At 42.8% G+C, this 24,831-nt stretch overlaps 1 protein-coding gene across 5 annotated transcripts in view; it reads right to left on the bottom strand.

The window, feature by feature from the left end:
• The window catches only part of plppr5b (phospholipid phosphatase related 5b), a 112,354-nt gene that overhangs the window by 9,662 nt on the left and 77,861 nt on the right, over window positions 1-24,831 (bottom strand). For all 5 annotated transcript variants that reach the window (XM_046292493.1, XM_046292495.1, XM_046292496.1 and 2 more), the window contains 2 exons: window positions 22,240-22,490; window positions 8,691-8,867 (listed from right to left, as the gene is read on the bottom strand). In XM_046292493.1, coding sequence (XP_046148449.1) covers window positions 8,691-8,867; window positions 22,240-22,490 — 428 coding nt within the window. The remainder of the gene's footprint in view (window positions 1-8,690; window positions 8,868-22,239; window positions 22,491-24,831) is intronic.

Genomic DNA, 24,831 nt, shown 5'->3' with positions numbered 1-24,831 from the left:
CAATCAGGCTTTTATTGTAGAGTGGCCAGACGGAAGCCACTCCTCAGTAAAAGGCACATGACAGCCTTTTACTGACACCTCGCTCATCAACTCATCACTGACCGCTGGCTACGTCCCTTCCGTCTTCAAGAGAGCGAGAGTTGCACCCCTTCTGAAAAAACCTACACTCGATCCATCCCTCCGATGTCAACAATTACAGACCAGTATCCCTTCTTTCTTTTCTCTCCAAAACTCTTGAACGTGCCGTCCTTGGCCACCTCTCCCGCTATCTCTCTCTGAATGACCTTCTTGATCCAAATCAGTCAGGTTTCAAGACTAGTCATTCAACTGAGACTGCTCTCCTCTGTATCACGGAGGCGCTCCGCACTGCTAAAGCTAACTCTCTCTCCTCTGCTCTCATCCTTCTAGATCTTTCGGCTGCCTTCGATACTGTGAACCATCAGATCCTCCTCTCCACCCTCTCCGAGTTGGGCATCTCCGGCGCGGCCCACGCTTGGATTGCGTCTACCTGACAGGTCGCTCCTACCAGGTGGCGTGGCGAGAATCTGTCTCCTCACCACGCGCTCTCACCACTGGTGTCCCCCAGGGCTCTGTTCTAGGCCCTCTCCTATTCTCGCTATACACCAAGTCACTTGGCTCTGTCATAACCTCACATGGTCTCTCCTATCATTGCTATGCAGACTACACACAACTAATCTTCTCCTTTCCCCCTTCTGATGACCAGGTGGCGAATCGAATCTCTGCATGTCTGGCAGACATATCAGTGTGGATGACGGATCACCACCTCAAGCTGAACCTCGGCAAGACGGAGCTGCTCTTCCTCCCGGGGAAGGACTGCCCGTTCCATGATCTCGCCATCACGGTTGACAACTCCATTGTGTCCTCCTCCCAGAGCGATAAGAACCTTGGTGTGATCCTGGACAACACCCTGTCGTTCTCAACCAACATCAAGGCGGTGGCCCGTTCCTGTAGGTTCATGCTCTACAACATCCGCAGAGTACGACCCTGCCTCACACAGGAAGCGGCGCAGGTCCTAATCCAGGCACTTGTCATCTCCCGTCTGGATTACTGCAACTCGCTGTTGGCTGGGCTCTCTGCCTGTGCCATTAAACCCCTTCAACTCATCCAGAACGCCGCAGCCCGTCTGGTGTTCAACCTTCCCAAGTTCTCTCACGTCACCCCGCTCCTCCGTTCTCTCCACTGGCTTCCAGTTGAAGCTCGCATCCGCTACAAGACCATGGTGCTTGCCTACGGAGCTGTGAGGGGAACGGCACCTCAGTACCTCCAGGCTCTGATCAGGCCCTACACCCAAACAAGGGCACTGCGTTCATCCACCTCTGGCCTGCTCGCCTCCCTACCACTGAGGAAGTACAGCTCCCGCTCAGCCCAGTCAAAACTGTTCGCTGCTCTGGCCCCCCAATGGTGGAACAAACTCCCTCACGACGCCAGGACAGCGGAGTCAATCACCACCTTCCGGAGACACCTGAAACCCCACCTCTTTAAGGAATACCTAGGATAGGATAAGTATTCCCCCCCCCTTTAAGATTTAGATGCACTATTGTAAAGTGACTGTTCCACTGGATGTCATAAGGTGAATGCACCAATTTGTAAGTCGCTCTGGATAAGAGCGTCTGCTAAATGACTTAAATGTAAAAATGTAAATGTCTAAAGACTCTCAGACCATGAGGAACAAGATTCTGTGATGAAACCAAGACTGAATTCTTTGGACTGAATTCCATGTGTCACGTCTGGAGGAAACCTGGCACCATCCCTACGGGGAAGCATGGTGGTGGCAGCATCATGCGGTGGCGATGTTTTTCAGTGGCAGGGACTGGGAGGCAGGTCAGGGTCGAGGCAAAGATGAACAGAGCAAAGCACAGAGAGATCCTTGAATAAAACCTGCTCCAGAGCACTATTTTGATTTTAATTTAATTTTAATTTCACCTTTATTTAACCAGGTAGGCTAGTTGAGAACAAGTTCTCATTTGCAACTGCGACCTGGCCAAGATAAAGCGTAGAAATTCGACACATACAACAACACAGAGTTACACATGGAATAAACAAAACATACAGTCAATAATACAGTAGAACAAAAGAAAACAAAAAGTCTATATAGAGTGAGTGCAAATGAGGTAAGTTAAGGAAATAAATAGGCCATGGTAGCGAAGTAATTACAATATAGCAATTAAACACTGGAATGGTAGATTGGCAGAAGATGAATGTGCAGATGAATGTGCAGGTAGTGATACTGGGGTGCAAAGGAGCAAAATAAATAAATACCAGTATGGGGATGAGGTAGGTAGATACATGTAGATGGGCTGTTTACAGATGGGCAATGTACAGGTGCAGTGATCTGTAAGCTGCTCTGACAGATGGTGCTTAAAGCTAGTGAGGGAGATGTGAGTCTCCAATTCGTTCCAGTCATGGGCAGCAGAGAACTGGAAGAAACACGACCAAAGGAGGAATTGGCTTTGGGGCTGACCAGTGAGATATATCTGCTGGAGCGCTTGCTATGAGTGGGTGCTGCTATGGTGACCAATGAGCTGAGATAATGCGGGGGTTTACCTAGCAGAGACTTGTAGATAACCTGTAGCCAGTGGATTTGCCGACGAATATGAAGCGAGGGCAAACCAACGAGAACGTACAGGTCGCAATGGTGGGTAGTGTATGGGGCTTTGGTGACAAAACGGATGGCACTGTGATAGATTGCATCCAGTTTGTTGAGTAGAGTGTTGGAGGCTATTTTATAGACGACATCACCGAAGTCAAGGATCGGTAGGATGGTCAGTTTTACGAGGGTATGTTTGGCAGCATGAGTGAAGGATGCTTTGTCGCGATATAGGAAGCCGATTCTAGATTTCATTTTGGATTGGAGATGCTTAATGTGAGTCTGGAAGGAGAGTTTACAGGCACCCAGGTATTTGTAGTTGTCCACGTATTCTAAGTCAGAGCCGTCCAGAGTAGTGATGCTGGACGGGCGGGCAGGTGCGGGCAGTGATCGATTGAATAGCATGCATTTAGTTTTATTTGCATTTAAGAGCAGTTGGAGGCCACGGAAGGAGAGTTGTATGGCATTGAAGCTTGTCTGGAAGTTAGTTAACACAGTGTCCAAGGAGGGGCCAGAAGTATACAGAATGGTGTCGTCTGCGTAGAGGTGGATCAGAGAATCAGAGCAACATCATTGATGTATACAGAAAATAGAGTCTGCCCAAGAATTGAACCCTGTTGCACACCCATAGAGACTGTCAGAGGACCGGACAACAGTCCCTCCGAATTGACACACTGAACTCTATCAGAGACGTAGTTGGTAAACCAGGTGAGGCAATCATTTGAGAAACCAAGGCTGTTGAGTCTGCCAATAAGAATGTTGTGATTGACTGAGTCGAAAGCCTTGGCCAGGTCGATGAATACGGCTGCACAGTAATGTCTCTTATCACTGGCGTTTATGATGTTGTTTAGAACCTTGAGCGTGGCTGAGGTGCACCCATGACCAGCTCTGAAACCAGATTGCATTGCGGAGAAGGTATGGTGGGATTCAAAATGGTCAGTAATCTGTTTGATAACTTGGCTTTCGAAGACCTTAGAAAGACAGGGTAGGATAGATATAGGTCTATATCAGTTTGGGTCTAGAGTGTCAACCCCTTTGAAAAGGGGGATGACCGCGGCAGCTTTCCTATCTTTGGGAATCTCAGACAATATGAAAGAGAGGTTGAACAGGCTAGTAATAGGGGTTGCAACAATTTTGGCAGATATTTTTAGAAAGAGAGGGTCGAGATTGTCTAGCCCGGCTGATTTGTAGGGGTCCAGATTTTGCAGCTCTTTCAGAACATCAGCTATCTGGATTTGGGTAAAGGAGAAATGGCGGGGGCTTTGGCGGGTTGCTGTGGAGGGTGCCGGGCAGTTGACCGGGGTAGGGGTAGCCAAGTGGAAAGCATGGCCAGCCGTAGAGAAATGCTTATTGAAATTCTCAATTACAATGGATTTATCGGTGGTGACAGTGTTTCCTAGCCTCAGAGCAGTGGGCAGCTGCTCTTATTCTCCATGGACTTTACAGTGTCCCAGAACTTTTTTGAGTTAGTACTACAGGATGCAAATTTCTGTTTGAAAATGCTTGCCTTAGCTTTTCTAACTGCCAGTGTATATTTGTTCCTAACTTCCCTGAAAAGTTGCATATCACGGGGGCTATTCGATGCTAATGCAGAACACCACAGGATGTTTTTGTGCTGGTCAAGGGCAGACAGGTCTGGAGTGAACCAAGGACTATATCTATCCCTAGTTCTACATTTTTTGAGAGGGGCATGCTTATTTAAGATGGTGAGGAAGGCACTTTAAAACAATAGCTAGGCATCATCTACTGACGGGATGAGGTCAATGTCTTTCCAGGATACCTCGGCCAGGTCGATTAGAAAGGCCTGCTCGCAAAAATGTTTCAGGGAGCGTTTGACAGTGATGAGGGGTGGTCGTTTGGTTGCAGACCCATTACGGATGCAGGCAATGAGGCAGTGATCGCTGAGATCTTGATTGAAAACAGCAGAGGTGTATTTGGAGGGCGAGTTAGTTAGGATGACATCTATGATGGTGCCCGTGTTTACTGATTTGGGGTTGAACCTGGCAGGTTCATTGATAATTTGTGTGAGATTGAGGGCATCAAGCTTAGTTTGTAGGATGGCCGGGGTGTTAAGCATGTCCCAGTTTAGGTCACCTAGTAGCACGAGATCAGAAGATAGATGGGGGGGCAAATCAATTCACATATGGTGTCCAGGGCACAGCTGGGGGCAGAGGGAGGTCTATAGCAAGCGGCAACAGTAAGAGACTTGTTTCTGGAAAGGTGAATTTTTAGAAGTAGAAGCTCAAATTGTTTTGGCACAGACTTGGATAGTAATACAGAACTCTGCAGGCTATCTCTGCAGTAGATTGCAACACCGCCCCCTTTGGCAGTTCTATCTTGGCGGAAAACGTTATAGTTAGGAATGGAAATGTAAAGGTTTTTGGTGGTTTTCCTAAGCTAGGATTCAGACACGGCTAAGGCATCTGGGTTGGCAGAGTATGCTAAAGCAGTGAGTAAAACAAACTTAGGGAGTCGGCTTCTAATGCTAACATGCATGAAATCAAGGCTTTTACGTTTACAGAAGTCAACAAATGAGAGCACCTGTGGGTGTGGGAGTGGAGCTAGGCACTGCTGGACCTGGATTAACCTCCACATAATATATGCCATTTAGCAGACGCTTTTATCCAAAGCGACTTACAGTCATGTGTGCATACATTCTACGTATGGGTGGTCCCGGGGATCGAACCCACTACCCTGGCGTTACAAGCGCCCGGCTCGACCAACTGAGCTACAGAAGGACCAGAGGAACAGAGAAGTAGGATAAGGGTACGGCTAAAGACTATACGAACTGGCCGTCTAGCACGTTCAGAACAGAGAGTAAAAGGAACAGGTTTCTGGGCACGATAGCATAGATTCAAGGCATAGTGTACAGACAAAGGTAAGGTAGGATGTGAGTACATTGGAGGTAAACCTAGGCATTGAGTAATGAAGAGAGAGATATAGTCTCTAGAGATGTTTAAACCAGGTGATGTCATCACATATGTAGGAGGTGGAACTACATGTTTGGTTAAGGCATATTGAGCAGGGCTAGAGGCTCTACAGTGAAATAAGACAGTAATCACTAACCAGGACAGTAATGGACAAGGCATATTGATATTAGAGAGAGGCATGCGTAACCAAGTGAACATATGGGTCCAGTGAGTGGTTAGGCTGGCTGGGGACACAGCGATTCAGACAGTTAGCAGGCCGATGCTAACAGTTAGCAGGCTGGGGCTAAACAAGCTAGCAGCTAGTAGACCGGGGCAAGCTAGCAGTTAGCAGGCCGGGTTAGCAAGCAAGCAGTTAGCATGGGCTAGCAGTTACAGACCGGGCAGGTAAGCTAGCAGTTAGCAGGCCGGGTTAGCAAGCAGTTAGCAGGGGCTAGCAGTTAGCAGACTGGGCAGGCAAGCTAGCAGTTAGCTGACCGGGTTAGCAAGCAAGCAGATAGCAGGGGCTAGAAAGTTAGCCTTTGGGGGACGCCACGATGGGGGTAAGTCTGTTTTTGCCTCTTCGTGCGGTGACGTCGATAGACCAGTTGTGGAATTAGTAGGGTTCCAAGTAGCTCTAGGTAGCTAGCAGGCCTAGCTGGTTAGCATAATGGGCCTTCAGGGGGGGCCTGTTGGGAGTCCTCGGGCAGATTATGTCGGTATTCCAGTCGTAGGGGATCTGCGGGGTTCCATGCCCCGTACCGGCTGTAGAAGGGGTCTGGATATTGTAGCCCAGGAGTATACTTCGGTGGTAGCCCAGGAGTATACTTCTGTGGTAGCACAGGAGCCCTGGCCGGGCTAGCTTCAAACTAATTTGTGCTTGCTCTGGGATGGAAACGCTAGCCAGGAGTAGTCATCCGGGATTGCGGTTAGCTAGTGGTGAATATCCAGATGAAAATGTTCGAACTGACGAGAGCTTTCCAAGCTGAAGGTTAGCTGATGACCGCTGGTAATGGTTTGCTGACTGATAGCTGGTAGTTAGCTGGCTAGCTTCAGTTGAGGGATTCCAGATCCGAAGTAAATATAGATATTTTAGGAAAAAAAAATCCACGCCACATTGGGTGAGGCGGGTTGCAGGAGAGTATTAAGATGTTGAGGTTTAGCAAAATATTTTAAAGGATATGCGACGAAAAATATGTAAAACGATATATACAAGGGACACGACAGGACAAAGACGTCTGACTGCTACGCCATCTTGGATTACCACGACTAAGGTCTTCAGACTGGGGCAAAGGTTCACTTCCCAACAGGACAAGCATAAAAGCAAATATAAAACAACATGTACATATAAAAGCATACGACGAAGATCTGAACTGAAGCAGAATAACAGAGGAATGTTAAGAACATGGCAGGATCTTATAGAGTTTAACTTAAAGGAATGGGAGCGATATGGGAATGGTGTGGCTGCAAATATCCACATTATGTTTCTCCTGTTCTGGGTAAGGTACAGATATAGATAGTAAGGCCAGTGACTGGTCCAGACATCTGGGACCCCTAGGGAGATGTGTTCACACTCCAACCCCAGCCTCATAGGCCTCCACTGGACTACCGAGCCAGAAACAGCCCATGGCCCAGTCACCTCCAGAGTCGACCAGGAGAACTAGGTGAAGGGAAGATTGCGACAAATGTTCAGCGACAGCAGAAGTACAAACACACAACCACTGTCATTACGGTTCACTGTAAAATCCTTTGTGAGTGTTTGTGCATAAGCGTGCACATGCATGCACGCATGTCTATATCTCAACTGTGCCTCTGCAATCCTTTATAAATATCATCCTCGCCACATTTCAATCTGCGTTAAGCCAACTCCTATTTGAGATCATTGCTCCACTTCACTCCATGCTTGGCTTCCCTCTCTGGCCATGATGGATCGCCAGTGCCCAATGGGGGAACGTTACTGTGTGAAAGAGAAAGCCCATTTCTATGTGGAGCAGCAGTACAGAGGAACTGCAGAGCAGCACAATGGGCTTTGCAGACGTTCCAGCTCCAGTGGATCAGGGGAAAGGCTCTTAGACTCCATAGGAGGGCCCTTGGTGAGGAGGGACAGGTGGGAGAGGACCAGAGGAATTAAGTGGGGCAACTGCCAGTTTGCAGGGTTGGTCAAATCAAATCAAATGTTATTGGTCGCATACACATATGTAGCAGATGTTATTGTGGGTGTAGCAAAATGCTTGTGTTTCTAGCTTCAACAGGGCAGTAAAATATATATATATATATATATATATATATATATATATATATATATATATATATATATATATATATATATATATATATATATACAGTACCAGTGGGAAGCACACATGCGGAGAGCATCCGTTCACCTACTCTGTGTCTCACAAAAATCTCAAATTTTGACTCATCAGACCAAAGGACAGATTTCCACCAGTCTAATGTCCATTGCTCATGTTTCTTGGCCCAAGCAAGTCCTTTCTTATTATTGGTGTCCTTTAATATCTTCTGTATACCACCCCTCCCTTGTCACAACACAACTGATTGGCTCAAACGTATCAAGATGGAAAGAAATTCCACAAATGAACTTTTAACTGTTAATTGAAATGGATTCCAGGTGACTACCTCATGAAGCTGGTTGAGAGAATGCCAATAGTGGGCAAAGCTGTCATCAAGGCAAAGGGTGGATACTTTGAAGAATCTCAAATATAAAATATATTTTAATTTATTTAACACTTTTTTGGTTACTACATGATTCCATATGTGGTATTGCATAGTGTTGATGTCTTCACTATTATTCTACAATGTAGAAAATAGTAAAAATAAAGAAAAACCCTTGAATGAGTAGGTGTGTCCAAACTTTTGACCGGTAGGGTAAGTGAGTGATGTGACAGGTAGGGTATGGGTTAACAACCCTATTCCCGCTATAGTGCACTACTTTTGACCAGAGCCCACCATGGTATAAAGTAGTGCACTAGATAGGGAATAGGGTACCATGTGGTACCCACACAACCATACTGATGCTGATCCAGGTTCTACAACCCAGTAGTATGGTGTCGAATTTAGGACAGCCTCACAGTCCCAAGAAGTTGGTGTTGATGCTGTCCTAATACGCACACCAGATATTGTAACAATTTTGATGCTGCTGCAGGACAGGTTCTTACCAGGAAGGTAGCGATGGCCAGTCCTATGATGAAGCCAGCGATGACATCAGACCAGTGGTTCCGATACTCAGCCACTCTGTTGAGTCCTGTGAGGAAGGCCAGACACATCAGACCCAGGGACAGCACAGGCTTGGCTAGCCGCGTCCCTTTGGCTTTCACCGTGCACGTGATGTAACTCTGGTGAGAGGGAAGAAGAAGATGGGAATGGTTCAATGAATTTCACTGTTATTCCCTCACATTTTATAGACAACTAGATGCTTTCTCCTAGGGAATGTACATATATTTATAGTTCTTTTACAAAGAAGTAGACATCCTCCCACCCTTACCTTCATACCGATAGACTGCACATAGCCAAATCAGTGCTTAATCTATCTTATACGGCTTTGGTGTCATCTCTCAAACAGAGCAAATGGGACCGCATACAACATATAGGAACCATAGACATCTTGAGAATGCCAATACTATATTAATTCAGCAACAACAGAGTGTATCAATGCCTGCTACAGTATATATATATATATATATATATGTGTCCCCCGTGTGACTAGGACTGTATAGAGCTAGGTCTCTATTCATGTAAATGGTTTCTCATCTAAAGTACAGTATATCTGAGGTGGGTACAGGGCGTCGGTGGATGGGTTGTTTCTAACTAACTGTCGCCTCTTTGCCCCCCCTGCTCTACCTGAGAGGGAAAGATAGATAGACACAGATTGAGAGAGCGTAGGGTACCGGTGGAAAAGAGAGACAGACAGAAAGAAAGAAAAAGAGGGTGGTGGGGTGTGGGAGTGAGAGACAGACAGACAGACAGACAGACAGACAGACAGACAGACAGACAGACAGACAGACAGACAGACAGACAGACAGACAGACAGACAGACAGACAGACAGACAGACAGACAGACAGACAGACAGACAGACAGACAGACAGACAGACAGACAGACAGACAGACAGACAGACAGACAGACAGACAGACAGACAGACAGACAGACAGAGAGACAGACAGACAGAGTGAAACAAACAGAGTACACAGCTGCCCCTGTCTCAGTGCTAAATTAGGAAGCCTGTGAGTCAAGCAGAGAAAAGTGCCCGGAGCGGTGCCTCCTCTAACCCAGCTGGGACACAGATGATAGAGGGGGACTAAACAGGCCCTGTCACTCTTCTTAATTGTTTTAATCATTCTGATATGACATGGCATGGTGACAGTGGGACTCAAAATTCTCAAAAGTAACTTAAAAGTGACTGTAACATTCATTTAAACATGTTGCAAATGAGCTTAAAAGGCAATTGAATGGCCCTTAAAACGTAACTAAACAAACAGAGAGAAAACAAATGCCCATTGTCCCATTGTCGTTACATGGCTGGAGGAGTAGAGGAGAGGAAACATGATTAAGAGTTTTGTTTTCCCTTGTTGTAGTCCTCTGAAGTGAAGCCACACGCTTTATAACGAATCCCTCATGTCATAGCGGCAGATGAGTAATTGTATTTTTCATTAGTGCAAACTCTACCCTCTGAGGGCACATTACCCATTGTTATCTCTCTCTCTATGGACTCAAAGGTTGCATGCGCCCTGACCCATTTTCATTCCTTCTCTTCTCTGGGGGTTAGAAAGAGATACACAACGTTAGATTTATTTTTTATCTTTCTCTATCTCGCTCTGCGTTAGTTTATGACATCTCTACATGACAGGTTTTAAAAAATGATGCACTGTTCCAAAGGCAGAAAATGCACTATAAAAGTTTGCCATTTTAAATCAGAGATTTTGTATTGATTTCCGCTGGGTTAATGATAGCAGTGATATAGCATGATGATCATTGTCACGGTTGATGAACCACTGCTTTACGAGACAGTCATTCCTTCCTGCAGGATAACAAACTACGATGAATACCATCACCACCTCCTTCACCATATCTCCCCATGCAGAAAGAACCTGATTAAAAACAGTTAAACCCAATGATAAGCTCTTCTGTGTGTAAAATGAAATCCCAGTAAATCCCCCAAAAGGCGATAGTGGTTCAGTCTTACTGCTGACTGACCTTAACATTTGGAATGGTCTGGCCCATTATGTGGTGATTCATTGTATCCCACTCAGGTCAAGGGCATTGCTCACAGTCCTTCCCAGGGGCCATGGGTGGTAAGTTGTTAAAAACGTATACATTTCACACATGACGACACTCTTACTATGTTCCTCCAAAAATGTCCTCCGAGGCAGTAATCCAATCTACCCAATGGGTGAGGTCAACTTGATTTCAACCATCTAATAGCCTTTGAAGCTCCGACCTACATTTTCTTTTTTAATGTCACATATTAAGTGACATTTGTACTGTCACTAATCAAGGATTGTCAGTTAAATGGGAGTGGGACACTATAAATATATTCTGAAGAGATGAAGAAGAGTGACAATGTCCTTTACTGACAACCTTTCAAAGATCAATCTCTCCCACAGAGTTAGCATGCTGTCATACTCTACTGACTGACTGGATATACTGTCAAACCCATCCTGTATAGAGGTCTTAAGGTTTTAAAACCACAATGTGTACATTTTGCACATAAAGATAAAGTCAAATGACTTCATTCATTATATTTGGTTGTGCATACCATCAAATAGTGGACTGCCATTGAATGTCTTTGGACTGCCTTTCAATGGGAACATACCATTCTCAGCCATAATGAACTAGGTAAGCCTATAATACAGTACAGTATACAACAATCACATTGTCTCATTCAGATTATCCCATACAACAGATTCTAGATGATGTCCACAAGCCAAGCATTTGATCCTGCTATGGGCTCATTACCAGCAGCCTGTAATAATGCTCCAGACAATGAGGGAATAACAGGAGTAATCAGAAGCATGCAGAAAGCTAACTTCTGTCAGGGGTTCACCTTGGGGTCATGATAGGGGCTGTACCAAATGTTTGATGTATTATAATAATTGATTTAGCTTATGTTGTATTATAGGGTCCTAGACTACCGATTAACAATATATATATATTAATTATATTGTTATATTATTGTTATATTATATTGTTATATTATTATATTGTTCCACAGTCTTTTCTCATTTCTGACTCTGTCCGAGAAATGTGTGACTGTGACATAATTGAGTCAATTGGAGGCGTACCTGTGGATGTACATTTGAAGTCGGATGTTTACATACACTTAGGTTGGAGTCATTAAAACTCGTTATTCAACCACTCCTGTCACGACGTCCGCCAAAGTCGGTTCCTCTCCTTGTTTGGGCGGCGTTCGGCGGTCGATGTCACCATCGCCGATCCACTTTTCATTTTCCATTTGTTTTGTCTTTGTATTACACACCAGGTTTCAATTCCCCAATTACTTGTTCATTATTTAACCCTCTGTTCCCCTATGACTGGTTGTGAGTAATTGTTTGTATGTAGTACGGCCCGTTAATATGGGCTCTCTTTATTGTATTATATTTCTATATTTTGAGTAAAGTATGTTTATTTATTTATATCTGCTGTCCTGCACCTGACTTCTCTACACCAGCAACACACAGACCACATTACAACTCCACACATTTCTTGTTAACAAACTATAGTTTTGGCAAGTCGGTTAGGACATCTACTTTGTGCATGACACAAGTAATTTTTTCCAACAATTGTTACAGACAGATTATTTCACTTATAATTCACTGTATCACAATTCCAGTGGGTCAGAGGTTTACATACATGAAGTTGACTGTGCCTTTAAACAGCTTGGAAAATTCCAGAAAATTATGTCAGGGCTTTAGAAGCTTCTGATAGGCTAACTGACATAATTTGAGTCAATTGGAGGTGTACCTGTGGATGTTTTTCAAGGCTTGCCTTCAAACTCAGTGCCTCTTTTTTCTTGACATCATGGGAAAATCAAAAGAAATCAGCCAAGACCACCACAAGTCTGGTTCATCCTTGGGAGCAATTTCCAAACACCTGAAGGTATCACGTTCCTCTGTACAAACAATAGTACGCAAGTATAAAACCATGCAGCCGTCATACCGCTCATGAAGGAGATGCAAAAAGTAGAAATCAATCCCAGAACAACAGCAAAGGAGCTTGTGAAGATGCTGGAGGAAACAGGTACAAAAGTATCTATATCCACAGTAAAACGAGTCCTATATCGACATAACTTGAAAGGCCTCTCAGCAAGGAAGAAGCCACTGCTCCAAAACCGCCATAAAATAGCCAGACACGGTTTGCAACTGCACATGGTGACAAAGATCGTACTTTTTGGAGAAATGTTCTTTGGTCTGATGAAACAAAAATAGAACTGTTGGGTCATAATGACCATCATTATGTTTGGAGGAAAAAGGGGGAGGCTTGCAAGCCGAAGAACACCACCCCAACCGTGAAGCACGGGGGTGGCAGCATCATGCTGAGGGAGTGCTATGCTGCAGGAGGAACTGGTGCACTTCACAAAATACATGGCATCATGAGGGAGGAAAATTATGTGGATATATTGAAGCAGCATCTCAAGAAATCAGTCAGGAAGTCAAAGCTTGGTCGCAAATGGGTCTTCCAAATGGACAGTGACCCCAAGCATACTTCCAAAGTTGTGGCAAAATGGCTTAAGGACAACAAAGTCAAGGCATTGGAGTGGCCATCAAAAAGCCCTGACCGCAATCCTATAGAAAATTTGTGGGCAGAACTGAAAAAGTGTGTGCAAGCAAGGAGGCCTACAAACCTGAATCAGTTACACCAGCTCTGCCAGGAGGAATGGGCCAAAATTCACCCAACTTATTGTGGGAAGCTTGTGGAAGGCTACCCGATACGTTTGACCCAAGTTAAACAATTTAAAGGAAATGCTACCAAATACTAATTGAGTGTAGGTAAACTTCTGACCCACTGGGAATGTGATGAAATAAATAAAAGCTGAAATAAACCATTCTCTCTACTATTATTCTGACATTTCACATTCTTAAAATAAAGTGGTGATCATAACTGACCTAAAGCAGGGCATTTTTACAGGGATTAAATGTCAGGAATTGTGAAAAACTGAGTTTAAATATAGTTGGCTACGGTGTATGTAAACTTCAGACGTCAACTGTACCTTTAGGCAACTAGTCAAACACTGGAACTATTAAAAAGGGGTATTTGCTACATGGGATATACAGTGCCTTCAGAAAGTATTTACACCGCTTGACTTTTTCCACATTTGTGAACCGACCGGCTCGATTCGGTCTTATGTAGCAAATTTTGAAATGTTGTTTTTTACATTGGATAAAAGTAGAGACTTAGAGCTAGAAAATGGTATATCATACACTACATTTGAGGAAAAATTGTAAAGTATTTCTGCTTTGAAAGTTGATATTCCCGCTTTTGAGAAAATGGCCCTTGAATTTTTGATACACCTACTGGAGAGCTGTCTACCTCTCTGTCTACCTCCATTCAGCATTGTTCACACACTCTTAAGCCTTAGCCCCACCATTCTTCAAAGATTGACATGTGAGGCCATGTGCTACACAGAGTGAGTACGGCAGTGTACAAAACAACCGAAGATTTCAAGAATAAGGCTGGTTTATACTATGTATATTAACATGTCTGTAGGCAGTTGTCACAGTGACATCCTGAATATTCTATTGTCGTCTGAAATTAAACTTTTTGTTGTTGTTATGAAAAAGTATATACACAAAAATTACAGGCTGTATGACATCAGCAGCCTTATTTTAACACCAATAAACCCATCCGTTTAAAAAATGTATTTAGTAGTGGTCGACCGATTAATTGGAATGGACAATTAATTAGGGCTGATTTCAAGTTTTCATAATAATCGGAAATCGGTATTTTTGGACACCGATTTGGCCGATTTTTAAAATAAAAATGTAAAGATTTTTTTTTTGTACACGTTTTGTAACGGATCTCGTCCTCCTCTTCTGAGGAGGAGTAGCAAGAAGGATCGGAGGGCCAATTTACAGCGTGGTAAGTGTTCATGATGTAATATTTAATTAATCAAAACTGAACACTGAAATACAAAAAACAATAAAGTAAAGGAACGAAAACCGAAACAGTCCTGTCTGGTGACATACACAAAGACAGAAAATAAACATCCACGAAACACAGGTGGAAAAAGGCTACCTAAGTATGTTTCTCAATCTGAGACAACTAACGACACCTGCCTCTGATTGAGAACCATACTAGGCCGAACACAGAAACCAACATAGGAAAAAAAACATAGACTGCCCACCCCAACTCACGCCCTGACCATGCTAAAACAAAGACAAAACAAAGGAACTAAGGTCAGAACGTGACACCTTTATTTAACTTCTTGACGCTACCCATCCCTGTCGCGGGATCATTTTCCTCAGCAACCGCTGAATAGCATAGAGCCACAGTCAAATAATATTACTAAAAAACAAATGTTCCTTTTATTCCATAAAGATTATTTTTATACCCAAAATACCTCCGTTTGTTTGTCGCGTTATGTTCAGAAATCCACAGGAAAGAGCGGTCACGACAACGCAGACGGACATTCCAAATAGTCTCCATAATGTCCACAGAAACATGTCAAACGTTTTTTTTATAATCATTCCTCAGCTTGTTTTTCAAATATACAGTAGATGAAGATCAGATAACATTTTATGACCAACTTATGCAGAAATCCAGGTAATTCTAAAGGGTTCACATACTTTTTCTACAATTTAGCGAACCAGGCAACTAAAAACAACTAAACACTATTTTGGTTAATTTCTATCATGTTAGCTAGATTGCCAGTTCAAATAATGACCATATCATATAGCTGAAATTAAGCTAATTTGTCTTCGTTGTTACAGGAAAATAAACTCACAACAAGATCATTATTTACAAGTAATGGCAAGTTAATTACAGAAAATAGCTTATGGTTGTGAGTGTGACAAAATAAAATCAGGGCATTCTAACTGAGAATTTTGTAACTTGGACACTGTCTCATTGGCCTGACGTTATATCCTAATTTCACTTTGGTGCAGGTCATGTTGTTCTTCACATTACCGTCTCTGCTAAGCACACACTATATTAAATATAATCAACATTTATTGTCACATGCACAGGATACAGAAGGTGTAAACAGTACAGTTGTCACAACTTCTGCAGAAGTTGGTCCCTCTCCTTGTTCGGGCAGCGTTCGACGTCACCGGCTTTCTAGTCACCACCGATCCATGTTTCATTTAGGTATTGTTTTGTCTTTATCATACACACCTGGTTTCCATTCCATTAATTATGTTCCTTATTTAACCCTCTGGCTTCCCTCTCTGTTTTGTGTGTTATTGTTTGTCATGTGGGTTCGTGTTTTTGTGCTCAGGATTATTGTGATTTTCCTTGTTGGAGCATTACTTATATTTTGAGTACATTTCGGACAATTACTCATATCTGTGTCCAGCGCCTGACTCCGCATTTTTCCATTCACCAACACCCTCATAACAGTGAAATGGTTACTTGCATGGTATTTTGTTTAGACATGTAGCTAGCTAGCTAAACATTATACAATGGGTGGGCCTAATCCTGGATGCTGATTGGTTAAAACTGCATTCCAGCCTTTGTCTATTCCACAAGTTACAACTGGCTAAAGCTATGATGTTGAAATGCATATTTACTCTGTTCCATCTCACTGCGCAATCCAATGCCTCATCAGCCCAGCCAGGCAATTTATGAACTTGATCGCCACTATAAAAAGCATCTAGACATTATCTCCTATTTATTTTAGACTAGCATTTGGTTTTTCAATAGCGGAGATTTGTATAAACCTTGCTGTCTGTCTCTTCAACATTTGCAACATTGTTTCAATATTGAAATTCGATCTCCAGCTGTCCCATAGTAATGAACGTGCCAGGAGTCGGGATGAGAGAGTCAGGCAGACAGCTTTTCTCAGCCAGTCAAAATCATGAATCAGCTGGCATCATTTTTATGGATCAATACAAAGAAATGTCAATGTCAGCTTCAGTTTTAAGTGATTGTGTTAGCTGTGTTGCTGGCTAGCTCCTCCGAACAACAGTGTCCTGATGAGAGAGCATAATTGCACATCATTAGCTCATTGTTATGGCAATAGAACATTTAGAACGAACGACTAGATACATTTAGATACAGAACAAACAAAAAAACCTAATGATTGTGTTGCATCTCTGACAACGGAATCGATAGAACGAACGACTAGCCGGCTTGGGTAGCATCCTTTGATTTGTGTCGGGACTATATTTTGTGGAAGGATGAAATAGTATTAATAAATTCATCAAAATAATATTTTTATAAAAATATGACAATCATTATTTGAATATGTTGGTAACCCATTGTACTAAAGTGAAATTGCCCTCGAAGCTGGTGTTTGGAGGATATATTGGCACAGGTGTTGTTAGGCCTGACATATTCCCAACTCATAATGTTACTACCCTGCATGAATCTGCTGGTAGCTAAATCTAACCAACTAGCTCGGTTCAATGTTAGCTAGCTAGCTAACATTAGGCTATAAATAGCAATGCAAATGGCTGCCCTTAGTTTGAAGATTTAATCCGGAGACAGGTGTTTTATACAACAGCCTTTTTCTGTATGTTCTTTTTTAGACTCCCCCCCCGCATTATTTGAAATGAATAAAAAATGAGTCAATAAGTTTTCAACCCTTTTGTTATGGCAAGCCTAAATAAGTTCAGGAGTAAAAACATGCTTAACAAGTCACATAATAGGTTGCATGGACTCACTCTGTGTGCAACAAGTGTTTAACATGATTTTTAAATGGCTACCCCATCTCTGTACCCCACACATACAATTATCTGCAAGGTCCCTCAGTCACGCAGTGAAATCCAAGCACAGATTCAACCACAAAGACAAGGGAGGTTTTCAAATGGTTCGCAAAGAAAGGCACCTATTGGTTGATGGCAAAAAAATAAGCAGACAATGAATATTCCTTTGAGCATGGTACAGTTATTAATTACACTTTGGATGGTGTATCAATACGCCCAATCACTACAAATATATAGATGCCCTTCCTAAGTCAGTTTCCGGAGAGGAAGGAAACCGCTCAGGGATTTCGAGTTTAATGGCTGTGATAGGAGAACACTGAGGATGGATTAACAACATTGTAGTTCGTCCACAATACTAACATACAGTGGTTCCTCCTTTAAAAGTTGCAGTGTACTGCGGCGCAGCTTGCATGGTGCCGCAGAATTCTATGGCACGTTATTTAAGTGTGAACCACTGGTACCATTAATGCTTGTTAGTGCTAGTTTGACAACCAGAGGGCATCTTTGAGAAGCATTTTGATAGCCTTCAATAATGGCTTTACTAGAGAATGCGGACACGCAGGAGACCGGGATTCAATTCCCCGACGGGGGGAAGGAGTAGGCTCTCCCTTTAAATAAGAATTTGTTCTTAACTGATTTCATATGTGTTATTTCATAGTTGTGATGTCTTCACTATTATTCTACAATGTAGAAAATAGTAAAAAATAAAGAAAAACCCTGGAATGAGAAGCTGTCGAAACGTCTATTGGTACTTGCTTAATTAATTAGATTAATATTATGGTGGTAAACTGTAGTATTTCATGTGGGATGGTTAATATATATATATAACATGACAGAAGATCATAACAAACATATTGATATATTTAAAAATGTATGTTGGCTATGAATTATTTGGCTATGAGAAAGACTGGAGTAGGACATTAAAGGGAAAAGTGATCCTAGATCAGCACTCATACACTGAGACAACATGTAAATATGAGTCCTGTTCAGAGGACCACAGTCTGATGGCAGTGTCTTTCATAAGGAATCCTAACTTCACTGCAGACTACAGCTACAGGGGAATACTACAATACTACAGTATTCTGTAGTAAACTTTAATATACTGAAGAATACTATACTACACACTGAAGTATTCCTTGATCGTGCACGTGTGTGTGTGTGGACGAGTGCTTTCTGCTTTCTGGCTTCTGTGTGTGGGCTTATTGGAGCTGATGAACAGAATCTGATTCTCTGCAGCATGCTGTGTCTGCCTTCCTGCACATCTGCATTCCAAATGCAGGTAGTCAAGGGTGATGATGTCACTACTACCACAGGCTAGTCAGGTGAGTATACAGTCACCTCCAAAATGATTGGCACCCTTGATAAAGATGAACAAAAAAGACGGTATAAAATAAATAATACAAATAACTAGCTATATTGTAAGCTCAAAAAAATAGAGAAATAATATTATTTTATACTTATACAATTGCTCAGAATAATAGATTTTGTTGAACAAATAATGAATACAAATCTCAAAAAGATAGGTGTCAAAATTACAATGCTTTGTGGACCCTCCCCTTGCGAGGATAACGGCACTCAGCCTTTTTCTATAATGTTTTATGAGATTGGAGAACACATTGGGAAGGATCTTAGACCATTCCTGATGATATGTATGGGCCATTGAGAGGCTTTGAAGCCACCGGTCGGCCATTTTGGCACTTTCCAATAGCAGCAGTCCTCTATGGGAATGAATAGAATTCTACAGTATTTCAACTAAATGTTTCAAGACCAAAATTACATCTATTTAAGTATTTTGTTATTGTAGCGTGGACAATAACATATGTACTCTCTAAAAACAATATATAGACTAACAGTCAAATGCTTACTTACAGGTCCTTTTTCAGAAATGCAGAGTTAAAGATAACTGCCAGGTCACTGAACTCCTCCATATAGGCAGTCTCTTTGTCAGTTATCGGTGATCAGGCCTACCACCATCATGTCATCAGCAAAGTTGATGATGATGTTAGAGTTGTGCGTGGCCAGTACAGAAGGGGGCTAAGCACAAACCCCTGAGGGGTCCCCGTGTTGATGGTCAGCGTGGTGGATGTGTTGTTGCCTGCCTTCACCGCATGGGGGCGGCCCGTCAGGAAGCCCAGGATCCAGTTGCACAGGGAGGTGTTCAGTCCCAGGGTCATGAGCTGAGCCGTCGTAATAGTTTCGGACGCTACAGACATTCATGTGAGAAGACTGATTTTTGGGATGTCTCGTGGTCTGACAAGCACCACTCTAGCTCTGCCACCGTTCACCACAGATGAGGAAGGGCATTATCAGTGGATGTGGTGGATTGAGATGCTAAAAAACATATCACTAGTGTAAACAATGTCAAATTGCCCTCTTTTTAGTTGATAAAGTCATCCCAAATGTAATCAGCTGTTTTTAAGAATGTCACTGTAATCCTAATTTTAAGAAAATGTAATCCAGGCTGATTACAGTTACTTCATTTTAGTAATCGGATCACTGTCACGCTCTGACCTTAGTTCTTTTTTATGTCTCTATTTTGGTTTGGTCGGGGCGTGAGTTGGGGTGGGCATTCTATGTTGTTTTTCTATGTGTTTGGCCTGGTATGGTTCCCAATCAGATGCAGCTGTCTTTCGTTGTCTCTGATTGAGAACTATACTTAGGTAGCCTGTTCCCACCTGGTGTTTCTGGGTAGTTGTTTCCTGGTTTGTGTTGTGTCACCTTTCAGGACTGTTTCGATTTTCGTTGTTTCACTTTGTTAGTTTGTATTTCGTGTTCAGTTATATTTAATTACATGGACAATTACCACGTTTTGCTGCGTTTTTTGTCCGATCTTTCCTGTTCCTCAGATGAAGAAGATTGTTACAATCACACCAATCCAAAATGAAATCGAGAATCGGCTTCTATTTCGCAACAAAGCCTCCCTCACTCACGCCGCCAAACTTACCCTAGTAAAACTGACCATCCTACCAATCCTCGGCTTCTGCGATGTCATCAACACAATATAGCTTCCAATACTCTACTCAGCAAACTGGATGCAGTCTATCACAGTGCCTTATACCACCCACCACTGCGACCTGTATGCTCTAGCCGGCTGGCCCTCGCTACATATTTGTCGCCAGACCCTCTGGCTCCAGGTCAACTATAAGTCTTTGCTAGGTAAAGCTTCACCTTATCTCAGCTCACTGGTCACGATAACAACACCCACCCGTAGCACTCGCTCCAGCAGGTATATCTCACTGGTCTTCCCCAAAGCCAACACCCACTTTGGCCACCTTTCCTTCCAGTTCTCTGCTGCCAGTGACTGGATTGAATTGCAAAAATCACTGAAGCTGGAGGCTTATATTTCCCTCACTAACGTTAAACATCAGCTATCTGAGTAGCTAACAGATCGCTGCAGCTGTACATAGTCCATCTGTAAACAGCCCACCCAATCTACCTACCTCTTCCCCATATTGTTTTTATTTACCTTTCTGCTCTTTTGCACACCAGTATCTCTACTTGCACATCACCATCTGCTCATTTACCACTCCATGTTAATCTGCTAAATTGTAATTACTTCGCTACTATGAACTATTTATTGCCTACCTCCTCATTGCATTTGAACACACTGAATATAGACAATTGTTTTCGTTTGTGTTATTGACTGTACGCCTGTTATTCCATGTGTAACTCTGTGTTGTTGTTTGTGTCGCACTGCTTTGCTTTATCTTGGCCAGGTCGCAGTTGTAAATGAGAACTTGTTCTCAACTAGCCTACCTGGTTAAATAAAGGTGAAATTAAAAAATAATTAAAAAAAAACATAAAAAACATGATCCCTGTTAAATGTAATCCATTGCTCCCCAACCCTGAGCATATAATATAGCTCGGTATTAGTATTATTTATTTTATATAGTCTTTTTTGCTCATATTTATCAAGGGTGGCAATCATTTTGGAGGTGACTGTACATACTCCTCCAGCAGAACTCAGAGACTAGGAGAAGTCCATCTATATGCATATCAGCAGCCAGAAAAAAAGACAGAACTGTTCAGAGACTTGGAGATGTCCATTTTTATGCAAATCTACCAGCCAGATAAAAAGACAGAACTGTTCAGAGACTTGGAGATGTCCATTTTTATGCAAATCTACCAGCCAGATAAAAAGACAGAACTGTTCAGATACTTGGAGATGTCCATTTTTATGCAAATCTACCAGCCAGATAAAAAGACAGAACTGTTCAGAGACTTGGAGATGTCCATTTTTATGCAAATCTACCAGCCAGATAAAAAGCAAAGCTTCAGACCAAAACAATATAGAGAAAGTTGATCTACATACTGTGTGGGTGATGGAACAAATTTGATTGAAAAAAGTGAAATATCAAATGTGAAATCTTCAAACAATTGCATCTTACCAGCAGACTCTCTTCGACCAATGAAAGGCTGCGACTCGAAACCAGAGTCCAAAACGAAAAACAACATTTTGAGACATGACAGCCCAGACCAATCTGGCAAGAATTGATGACCAGTTTATACAGGTTTAGAGACTACCAGGATATTTTTTGCAGTGTTCATCACATCTAGTCTGACTCATAGCCATCAAAGAACACCAGCCCACCCAAGACCGGCATCTATTGGGCCTACTCACTAAATCCACTTCAATCATTAAGATGTTCAAAAGCCTGGCCCTCACAGAATCTTGGAATTACCCTTTCACGCCTAGATATAGTTCTGGAAGCCTACTTTGGATTCCTATTACTACTATATAATCCTAATATGTATTCCATAGTTATTACATGAAGTTAGTGAGGAGTTGTAACATGGACTCACTCACTCTCTCAACATGTATCTTTGGTACATAGGTTCCTACTCACCGCAAGATAGAGAGCTGCGTAGACGCTGAGAGCAGCCTCTTTGGAGGGGAAGGTTTTACGTGCACGCAGGATATCCTCCTGGTTCCCGGTGCAGGCCTCTTGGTGGCTGATGTAGCGGAGGGCGTGCTGGCAGCCCAGGGCCGTGAAGTTGGGCTTACACACCGTCAGGAAGTGGGGGGACAGGTTGCCCGTCACCACCTGGCCCGCGTTTACAAAGATGTCCACAGTGAACAGCCCGAACGTGTACACTCCTGGAGAGAGAGCGAGATATACCTGTTAGGGGCTGAACATGTACACTCCTGGAGAGAGAGAGAGAGAGATACCTGTTAGAGGCTGAAAATGTACACTCCTGGAGAGAGAGAGACACCTGTTAGATGCTTAACGTGTACACTCCTAGAGAGAGGGGGCCTAGATTCTGGTTACCAGTTATTGAGTTACTGTGTGGATAGATTGATGAAGTCTGCACAGGAAAGGAGGTCTAAAAGGACACTCATCACACATTATTGAAGGCACACGGAAAGGCAGAAAGATATAAACTACCGTTCAAAAGTTTGGGATCACTTAGAAATATCCTTGTTTTTGAAAGAAAAGCCATTTTTCCCCTGAGTTTTAATAGAGACGCCTCTTCACTGTTGACGTTGAGACTGGTGTTTTGAGGGTACTATTTAATGAAGCTGCCAGTTGAGGACTTGTGAGGTGGCTGTTTCTCAAACTAGATACTCTAATGTACTTGTCCTCTTGCTCAGTTGTGCACCGGGACCTCCCACTCCTCTTTCTATTCTGGTTAGAGCCAGTTTGCGCTGTTCTGTGAAGGGAGTAGTACACAGCGTTGTACGAGATCTTCAGTTTCTTGGCAATTTCTCGCATGGAATAGCCTTCATTTCTTAGAACAAGAATAGACTGACGAGTTTCAGAAAAAGTCCTTTGTTTCTGGCCATTTTGAGGCTTTAATCGAACCCACAAATGCTGATGCCCCAGATACTCAACTCGTAAGGCCAGTTTTATTGCTTCTTTAATCAGGACAACAGTTTTCAGCTGTGCTACCATAATTTAAAAATGATTTTCTAATGATCAATTAGCCTTTTAAAATTATAAACTTGGATTAGCTAACACGACGTGCCATTGGAACACAGGAGTAATGGTTGCTGATAATGGTCATTTATAACATTAACAATGTCTAGACTGTATTTCAGATACATGTTATTTTAATGGACAAAAAATGTGCTTTTCTTTCTTTAATAGAGAGAGAGAGAGAGAGAGAGAGAGAGAGAGAGAGAGAGAGAGAGAGAGAGAGAGAGAGAGAGAGAGAGCGAGCGAGCGAGCGATAACAATGGGTAATGTGCCATCAGAGCGTAGAGTTTGCACTAATGAAAAATACAAGTACTCATCTGAGAGAAAGAGACAACGAGAGAGAGGCACAGAGACACAGAGACAGATAGGGCAAGATGTATCTTCAAACAGAGGGGGGGTAACAAGTGAGGAAGAGTGAGAAATAGCTTTCCCCACACTCAATCAGTAATGAAACACTGTTTTACCTGTGGAGATAGATATTTAAATAAAAGGAGACACAGATGGTTAAATAACATGCTGTAATGAAAGTGACCTTTCTTATATTTTGAGACACCCCTGCGTGATTCCAAATGTTGTAAATATTACATTATGTCTGAAAGTAGGAGTAGAAATTACTAGTCTCTTCTCACAGATGCAAATTCCTAGCACGCTAGCAACAACCCTATGTGCCAAACATAAGCAAACCGACATTCTCCTCACGACAGAGCTTTGTTCCTAGAATTGTGTGAGGACGCATAAAGCAGTGTGATGCTCAAACACACAGGAGTAACATCAGATCCACACACACACACACACACACACACACACACACACACACACACACACACACACACACACACACACACACACACACACACACACACACACACACACACACACACACACACACACACACACACACACACACACACACACACACACGGAAATGTGTCACAGAGCCAAAAGACATGTGGAGGCTCCACTGCCCATGACTATTGCTCTTAAACCAACATAGGCAGAGTCAGTGTGTCATAGGGCTCTCCAAAGGAGAGGAGAGCCTTATAGCTCTGTCTTTCACTCAAAATCTCCACAAAAGCCCTCGCTAGACACACAGCCGGAGACAAAGCCGGCAGGAGAACGCACTATTTGCTGCAGCAACAATGGGGAGCTTTTGCAATCACTGTCAAGACTCTGTGTTTCTGCATCGTAATGTGTCTTTCAGTTTTGAAACCCACTTAGCTGGAAGAGCAGAGAGGCAGGTCTTCGTTATTGTTGAGAGTGTCATTCTGTTTTTTCTCTGTCATGTTCCAGTCACCTCAGTCTCTTCTTCTTTACTCTTTCTTAAAGGGAATGAGGGAGCTGAGATGAGAGGAGGGGATGACAAGATGCTGACAGACACATTTATACTTCAATCAGATGTATTGTTTCAACAGTGACTCACTAGATGAGCATTTGGCAGAGGATTTTAGAAGACATTAGCCTGACATTGTCCCACTTAGCAGCAAAAAAAAAGCAGGGTTGACTGTCCATGGAAATGGCTAC

Source organism: Oncorhynchus gorbuscha, linkage group LG12 (assembly GCF_021184085.1).
Source record: "Oncorhynchus gorbuscha isolate QuinsamMale2020 ecotype Even-year linkage group LG12, OgorEven_v1.0, whole genome shotgun sequence".
Lineage (NCBI taxonomy): Eukaryota > Metazoa > Chordata > Actinopteri > Salmoniformes > Salmonidae > Oncorhynchus > Oncorhynchus gorbuscha.
This window is presented reverse-complemented; position numbering and strand designations above follow the sequence as displayed.